At 36.0% G+C, this 8910-nt stretch overlaps 2 protein-coding genes across 4 annotated transcripts; one reads left to right on the plus strand and one right to left on the minus strand.

The window, feature by feature from the left end:
• Positions 1 to 1318: 1318 nt before the first annotated feature.
• Positions 1319 to 3459, plus strand: LOC105967335 (putative arabinosyltransferase ARAD1). Of its 3 annotated transcripts, XM_088826319.1 has the most exons (5): positions 1358 to 2014; positions 2278 to 2516; positions 2547 to 2565; positions 2706 to 3071; positions 3163 to 3459. In XM_088826319.1, exons 2-5 carry the CDS (start codon positions 2287 to 2289, stop codon positions 3349 to 3351), a joined length of 804 nt encoding a protein of 267 aa, XP_088682445.1. In that variant the 5' UTR covers positions 1358 to 2014; positions 2278 to 2286; the 3' UTR covers positions 3352 to 3459. The 3 variants fall into 3 exon arrangements, with proteins under 3 accessions (XP_012847387.2, XP_088682445.1, XP_088682444.1); XM_012991933.2 differs by having other exon boundaries at positions 1319 to 2014; positions 2278 to 2565; XM_088826318.1 differs by lacking the exon at positions 1358 to 2014 and having other exon boundaries at positions 2199 to 2565.
• Positions 3460 to 3778: 319 nt separating this feature from the next.
• LOC105967334 (14 kDa zinc-binding protein) lies at positions 3779 to 5602 on the minus strand. The gene is made up of 6 exons (XM_012991932.2): positions 5458 to 5602; positions 5252 to 5353; positions 4727 to 4813; positions 4403 to 4550; positions 4145 to 4262; positions 3779 to 4039 (listed from the first exon to the last, which is right to left on the minus strand). Exons 1-6 carry the CDS (start codon positions 5478 to 5480, stop codon positions 3972 to 3974), a joined length of 546 nt encoding a protein of 181 aa, XP_012847386.1. The 5' UTR covers positions 5481 to 5602; the 3' UTR covers positions 3779 to 3971.
• Positions 5603 to 8910: the final 3308 nt, after the last annotated feature.

Raw genomic sequence — 8910 nt, forward strand, 5'->3', positions numbered from 1 at the left:
TCATTTCAAAAATATTTTGACATACCCCCCTGGGCTACCCTGAAGTTCCTATAATACCCTTCTAAAATCAGTTTTAACCCTAGCCACTCACGGTCTCTCTCTTCTTCTCCCTGATTCAAAATCCCGCCTCTACAAACCTCTCACCGGCGAAATTGCTTCCCGGAGCCATAACTCTCTCTCCGGTGGTCGGAATTCGATGGTTTAACTACAGTTGGATTCCTCTAGTCGAGCTCTTTCTTTTGGTGGTGATTTCATTCAGTTTCGAGCGCGGATCTGTTTCTGCAATTTTTTTTCATTCGAGGACGGTGGTCTTGCCGGAGCTTTATTTTGTGTTCCACCCGTCGAAATTTGACGGGTCATCCACCGTTGGACTCCTCTCGTCGGGATCTATGTTTTGATGGTAATTTCGTTAATTTTTATCTTTTCTGATTTATTTCTATATTTTTTTGCATTTCCCAGCAATAACCTCTCTCTCTATCTCTCGATCTCTTAATGTTTGGTGATTTTTGAGTGTTTTGATGTTTTTATTCAAATTTGTTGATTTGCACTAAAGTAATTTCTTTTTGTTTTGATTTTGCAATTGCAGCTTAATGAAGGCCATTGATCCTTTCCTTGAAGGTGTCAATTTTTTGTTTTTTTAAGTTACATGAGATCTGTTCAACAGACTGTATACATTACTATACATTACTATAGTAACATGTAGTTACATGTAGTTACATATGCGTATATATATGTAGTTTCGATTTGTATTTTATTGGTTCTGATGTGATTTATAATAAAAATATTTAAATTTGTAAATTTTTGTTGGGGTTTTATGAATTTATTTTGTATAAGTCAGTATTCGTGTGTGTATACGTACAATTGATCGACTAAAAATATGGGGAAAAAACGAACATAACTATGAATTACTATAGGTACTATAGTTACATGTAGTTATTTTCAGTACTGTAGACATATTGTTTTGAAAATTAAAAAAAAAAAAAAAAAATTATTTATAAAAAAAATTAAAAATTAAAAAAAAAAAAAAAAATATATATATATATATATAACAAACAGATTTATAAAAAAAATAATAATTAAAAAAAAAATAATAATAATAAATAAATCAGCAAAAATGATAAATGCAGGACCATAAATGCTGAATGCAGTTTGGCCGAAAATTGCACATAAGGGTAGTATAGTAATTTCGCTTCCCCAAGGGTATGTCAAAGGATGATTTGGACTTGGGTTTATCCCTAGTTTATTTGGTGGCTAGGGGGTATGTAAAATAACCCATATATATATATATATATAAAGGGGAAAAAAAAAGAAAAAAAAAGAGCTCTGGATTAACTCCAGTTTCACGCGCCTCGGCTATGTGAATCCAGTGTGCATCTTATTAATTTATACAAGGCAAAAATAATGCGCTCCGCCCCTAATGAATCTCCGGCCCAAACTCAGATCGCCGCCCCTTACCGCCCTCTCTATCCCGTCTCCACCCACATCACCACTGCCGTACAGCAGTAAAAGCGTACTTACGAAAATGCCCCGTAAATCTCTACTAAGACCCACTCTTGTCCTCGCTTTCCTCTCCCTGTTTGCCCTATACTCGTTCCTATTCTACAATCCTCCCAATTATAACACTAATACGTCAATTAATTTAGACAATCGCAGTTTTCGTTCTGTTGATGATAATAAGAAGGTGAAAATATACATGTATGATCTGCCTAGGAGATTTACATACGGGGTGATTGAGAGTTATGCGGAGGCGCGTGGAGGAGAAACCGTGGGGAGCGACGCGCTGCTCAAGTATCCTGGGAATAAGCACTCAGCCGAGTGGTATTTATTTTCCGATTTGAATCGTCCCGGTGACCTACGGATCGACTCGGCTCTGACTCGGGTCATGGACCCGGAATAAGCCGACCTCTTCTACGTGCCCTTTTTCTCTTCATTGAGTCTCGTCACCAATCCGATCCGACCAGCCACTGTGAACGTCTCTCCTAATAGGACAGTTTACAATGATGAGCAAACTCAGGTGCGTATTTGTAAAATTTTAATTGTTTACTTATCCAGAGTTATCATACCAAGGGTTGTTTTGAACCAAATATTGTTTTGCTAAAATCTATGATCTTTAGGTTATTAATATTTGATAATATGCCAAGTAACAATAATTCATTCATAGTTCTGTGCTAGAAATGCTCTTGAACTCTACTGGATCATTTATTGTTTTCACTTATTTTGACCGACATTCTCTATGCAAGAAGCAAAATATTTCATCCAAGTCTGTGGTTGATGTAGGAGGCTTTGATGGAGTGGTTGGAAGAACAAGTGTATTGGAAGAGAAATAATGGGTGGGATCATGTATTTATATGTCAGGATCCTAATGCTTTGTATAAGATCATTGATAGGGTGAAGAATGGGGTGCTATTAGTTTCAGATTTTGGGAGGTTGGGTGCCAATCAAGCATCCCTAGTGAAGGATGTGATTCTACCATATTCACACCGAATTAATTCATACAAAGGAAAGATTGGCCTGGAAAATCGCAAGTCCCTCTTGTTCTTTATGGGAAATCGATACCGAAAAGAGGTAATGTTCAGACTTTTCTTTTCCGTTGATGGTATGCATAGCATGGTAATATTTGGACTTTTTTTCTTTTTGCCGGACCCTGTTCTATGTCACCATTTGTGTATGCATTTACATGGAGCTGGTTTAATTGTGGTGTACAGGGCGGTAAGATTAGAGAGATGCTTTTCCAAGTTCTTGAGAATGAACAAGAAGTTATTATAAAACACGGGGCACAGTCTAGGGAGAGTCGCCGTATGGCATCACAAGGAATGCATACATCAAAGTTTTGTTTGCATCCAGCTGGCGACACTCCATCAGCTTGCCGGCTTTTTGACGCTATTGTAAGTTTATGTGTTCCAGTAATTGTGAGCGACTACATTGAGTTGCCTTTTGAAGATGTCATAGACTATAGAAAGATTGCCATTTTCCTCGACACCTACACTGCTGTTAAACCTGGAAGCTTGGTAAAATTGCTGAGAAAAGTGACTCTGGAGAGGATTTTGGAATTCCAAAAGGAATTGAAAAAGGTACATTTTCCGTACGTATAATTGACTTGAGTTTGAATTGAGTAGTATTATTATTATTATCCAAATTCGTTTTTTGATGCAATTTATTCAGGTAAAGAGGTACTTTGAGTACGAAGAAGCAAATGGGACAGTGAAAGAGATATGGCGCCAAGTTTCATTAAAGCTGCCTCTTATTAAACTTATGAGTAACCGCGACAAACGGATTGTGCTGCGGGACTTGACACAGCCAGATTGTTCATGTCTCTGTTCAAACCAGTCGGGAGTACACACAACACTATGATATTTGCCTTTAGAGTTTAATTTTCTTTTTGTAGAATAGAATATTTGTATTTGCCTCGAGATAATGTGCAACGTTTCTTTATACATATTCATTATCATTTATCAGCAATATCTGGGAATTGGCTAATACAGTAAGGATGCATGTAGATGGTTATGCTTGCTAGCCCAGCTGGTTTTGTGATGCAAGTATAATTGAGTTGTGCATAGAAAATCAGCTACAATATGCACTTGTAAGTTAGTTCCTAGTATAACTTCAGAAAAGCAATATCCAATCATCTGCTGGTTGGCTGATTTATCTCATAAAAAGATAGCCAGTTTTCAAGCTCCATTATCAATACTAATTATCTCACTCTCAAACTTGCCGTGCTAATCATCAAATTTGAAACCAGAGAAGAAGCAGTTACCATTTACCAACCAACAAAACTATATTCCGATTAAACTTTAATATCTTAATTAATATCTTAAAGGTTTAATGTGAATAGTTTTATATATAAGGACGATTCATGATGATACACTGTATTTTACCAATTATTTCTTCAAAAGGTGTGTACCCAAGAAATAACAACTGCCTAAAAAAACAAGTCTCAGAACAGAACGATGAACCTTGAGTTAACTTGTATCTTAACCTGGTGGCCATTTCATCTGTCTCCCTCCAAGTACATGTAAGTGAAGATGGTAAACAGATTGACCTACACACAGAGACAGAGACAGTAATTGTGGATTAGACTGGAATGTTTTTCTTGTTTCTGTAACTTGAGTTGTAAAAATAAGAGCGTGTAGAGAGAGAAACTTACACGCAGACGGGCCACTGTTAATAACAACACGAAAGCCCTCGGTGATGCCTTCTTTCTCTGCCACTATGTTAGCAGCATAAAGAAGATGACCCAATATCTCTTCATGTCTCTTTTCAGCCTACAAAGCATCACAGCACAATTAAAGCTGAACCACTAAACCTTGCTAAAATTTCTGTAAAGTCGTTTCATTCACCTCAAGAATGTTATGCATTAGGGACTGCTATAGCCTAACATAAGAATACAAGGAAAAGACAGTACCTTGCCAAGCTCGGTCAGACCATCTCGTGACTTTGGAATGACAAGAACATGAACTGGAGCTTTTGGGCTTTTATCTCGAAAAGCAAGAACTGCCTCATCCTCATATACAATGTTTGCAGGGATCTCTTTTGATATAATCTTGTCAAATCTAGAACAAAAATGAAGTCGACAGTGAAAAAAAGAAGAAGAAACAATATAAGGCAACAATCTAAAACAGGAAAAAATATCTCAACTAAAGCTTTTCTTTATAGCTGAAATTTTGGTCGGACTTTTAGGAAAAGAAGATGAAAACATAATTAATCAGCAGGTGTAAGAGGTTCGAACATTGTTGGTGCCCCAGTATCAGCATTGACTGCGGCAGCTTTCGCAGCAGCTTCTTCATCGCTTGTAGCACTTGCAGACGACAAAACTCTGAAAGAAGCACAATTGTAAGATGCTAAGTACATGACGTGTGTATGTGAATGAGGCGTACAATCATTGTGTGAATGAGCCATACAGTCATGATGAATGTGTATGTAAATGAATTATGAATCATATATATATATATATAGTTTGGAATTCTGGAGAATCAATTGTAGGTGTAAACATTGTCTTGAAATACGTAATTTATCAAGAACATAGTAATAAGTATGATAACCATTCTACTCTAACCATTTCCTGCTCCTCAAATTTCATGACTTACATTAACATATGATACTCTTTTCTTTACATGAAATTTATTTCAGCATCAATTTATCGTCCCTTATCTTATATAAAAATAAAAATAAAAATAAAAAAATCCAAACTTTGCAGGTAATTAAATAATGAAAATGAATAGAACAGGAAGTAGAAAAATGGCGATATAGGTACCTGCGAAAGTGAGTAGGGCTATGAATAAGAGGGGAAAGTGCATTCCGGGGAGCTCCATTAGAAGATTCAAAAAAGTTCAAAGCTCGAACAGACAAGGGGCCACTATTTCAACAACGACGCCGTTTATCAGTTCAATTGAATTCCAGAAAATAAACTGAAAGAGGCATAGCAAAGATTGATAATTAGGAAGGAAAAAAGGAAAGCACCGTAACGGAGAGAGCAAATTCATGGCCGCCACACTCAGTCACAGATGGAAGAAATCTACAAGGTCCGACCCGGTTTTCTGTAGGGAAACTGAAAGGGGTATAAATTAATGTGTAAAATTCGTTTTGTACCCCTAAATTATACCCTATGTTACACTTACCCCTAAAGTATCATTTATAACACTTACGCCCTAAGGCACAATTTAATTTGTATTTTACATTTTAATTTATTAAAATTTCTTCTTTTATTAAAAAGTATAACTAAAATAATAATTAAATTATATAACTAAAAATATATGTTCAAAAATGCAATAATATAAAATTTAAAAATATTATCTTGCAGTTGGTACATATTCAATAAATAACATATAATTGTTGTTGGACCAATTTATCGAATACATGCATATCGATACATTTTTAGAAATTAATACATAACTAATAGTAATCTTAAGTATTTAAATATATTTTAGTTTACTAATTTCTCAAAGTATATTTTCATACATAATTATACAATATATATTACATTTTAATTATTTTTCAATAATTTAATTTTACATAATTTTCATCTTTTTATGATTCAATAATTGTTAGATTGTTATGTTTATTATATTTTAAATTTTAAAATATAAAATAATTGGTATTGAGGGGGTAAGTGTTACAAATAATACTTTAAGGGGTATGTGTTTCATTTGCAATAATTTAGGGGTGCAAAGTGTATTTAACCAATAATTACTTTCTCTCGAGTTCTTTCTCTGTTTACTATTTTTCAGTCGTCTTGTTTGTCTCCGTCGGTCATCGTCCCGGCAATAGGTGAGCTTTTCCGGCGGAAAAAAAGAAGTAGGGTTCGGAAAAGGGTCCTGATCGAAGGTGCAAATTTTGCTCCATCAATGATGATGATGGTGATGACAATGACGAGTGACTAGACAATATTACATTATTGTTAAGTCTTAGAACAGAACTTAGTCACTGGGAAGGTTTAGTTTGGGATAATCTAATTAGGAATAATTTGAGTTGTGGGATAATAATTTTGTTGGAAAAATGAAAATGAACAAAGTAATCTTAAATAAAGGTAAGAATTTTATCCCTTAGCTTGGGTGGTGAATTGAGGCGAGAATATAATAACGAATAAAGGAGATCGATCTCTTTTTCCTCCTTTTCCCCACTAATTCAGACTCTTGATATATCAGGAAACAACATTCAGAATTAATTTTCCTGCGTTTAACTGGTTGGTAGTGGTAGTGACGATCATTCTTTTTCTTGTCATCACTGTTAAGTGTATATTTATACACTTAATTGTACCTTTTTATTTGAGCTTTTGGTGTGTTTTAAAGATAATTGGTGCTTAAAAAGTTGATTTATTGTATTTTAGGTATAAATTGAAGAATTGGAAAAGTATGGGGTCAAAACTGCAATTTTGGAGAAAATATAGGCCAAAAGTGAAAAAATCAAAATTCTGAAGATTTAAAGCTCGGACCCCGTCCCAGTTTTAGTGCAAATCGTGGGACCCCCGTCCGAGACTCCGAAGTTGCGCAGAAAAGGGATTTTAATTGCACAAGGAATCTGCCTTCTTCCCCAAGTTCTTCACCCTATATAAGACCAAGTCAGACACACAATTAGGGATCTTTTTATCATCTATCTTTTATCTTTCATCTTTCTACACGCGATCAAGAAGCACAAGAACGAAGACGAAGACTTGACGAATCTTCATCATAGTTCTCTTTTATTTTTATTCATAACTTTTATGGTTTTTCATATTTTTATTATGCTTTTCGTAGAGAACATTTGTAGCTAAGTTTTTGTTCTAGGATTTTATTGGAACCCTATGTGGTAATTCGAACCTATTTTTCTACTTTTATGCAAGTTTAATTCTTCGATTATTTCTTCTATTTTGATCTTATTTAGCGCATGAACGTAGCTAATTTATGTTGCTATTTGTTATTGTTAGAATTGATTGACATATCGTTTTAATAATTAGAACAGGGATAGAAGAGCCTTCGAGTAGTTTTTCACCGGATGAGTGTGTTAATTGCATGTATTATCGTAGACATACAGATAATACCTTAGGCAGCCGTTTTCGAGACTTGTTATTTAATGCTTTATTCATACTAGGTTTGCATAGACATATAGTGAATCTTTTATGAATAATAGACTTATAATACAGCGACAGCTGGTTATGAGTAATTTCGTGTCTTGGGTTAATAATCGGGAATCATAACTTGCATGATAGGAGATTAATTGGGTGAAGAATTATCACATAGGGGGAAGATAAAATCCTAGATCCGTTTTATATTGATATTTTCTCTTGTTTAATTGCTTTCTTAATTAGTTTAATTTATTTAGTTAATTAATTTGACAAACTTGCGTAGGCTGGATAAAAATCGTAATTGTTAAAATTTGGTACTTAGGATTAAATAATTTGCGTATTCCCTGTGGGATCGACATCCGACTCTCACGAGTCTACTTTACTACTTGTTTGCGATACGTGCACTTGCGTGTGGGTATTTAGCACCCAACAAGTTTTTGGCGCCGTTGCCGGGGACTACGGCTAAATTATTTATTTATCCTAATATTAAATTTGAGCAATTTTTCTTACTTCAGCCATTTTATTTATTTTATTTAATTATTTTATTTTTATTTTTTAGGTACTTTTTATGCGAAGAGGACACGATACGAGCTTGTTACCTCTCGATCCCGAAATTGAGCGAACGTTTAGGCAAGCCAGGAGAAATCAAAGGTTAGCTCAAAACGCTCCCGCAACAATGGAATAAGAGATTAACCGTGGGGAAGGTGACCAAAGGCGCCCCCCGAATGCGGCAGGAGAAATCGTCAACGAGCAAAACCAACGCCAGCTAATTAATCCACCACCTCGTCAACGAGCCTTGCATGAGTACACCGTTCCGACACTCAATGGGTTTCAATCAAGCATCCAGCAGCCCCCCATTGAAGCCAACAATTTCGAAATTCGAGCGGGACTCCTCACTATGCTCCAAAACAATGGATTATTCAGCAGATTGGCTCACGAAGATCCACATCTCCACTTGGTCAACTTTCTCGAGACGTGTGATTCGCACAAGATGAACGGAGTAACGCCCGAAGCACTGCAACTCCGCCTGTTCAAGCACTCCTTACAAGGCGCAGCCCGAGAATGGTTACAAACTCGCGCACCGCATTCCATCTCGTCTTGGGCCCAGCTAGCACAACTTTTCATGAACACATATAACTCCCCAACAAAAACAGAGAGAATCCGGAGAGAAATTCAAAATTTCATACAAGAAGCCGGTGAAGCATTATTTGAGACGTGGGAGTGGTTCAAACAGTTAGTAAGGAGGTGCCCGAATCACGGACTTCAAGAGTGGCGCCAGCTGCAAATATTTTACGATGGGCTACAAGACAACTCGAGAACCGTTCTCGACTCGGCAGCTGGAAGAATGTTCATGAGTTTGACCTACGACGAAG

This window comes from Erythranthe guttata, chromosome 12 (genome assembly GCF_056151865.1).
Source record: "Erythranthe guttata isolate IM_541 chromosome 12, IM_541, whole genome shotgun sequence".
Taxonomy (NCBI): domain Eukaryota; kingdom Viridiplantae; phylum Streptophyta; class Magnoliopsida; order Lamiales; family Phrymaceae; genus Erythranthe; species Erythranthe guttata.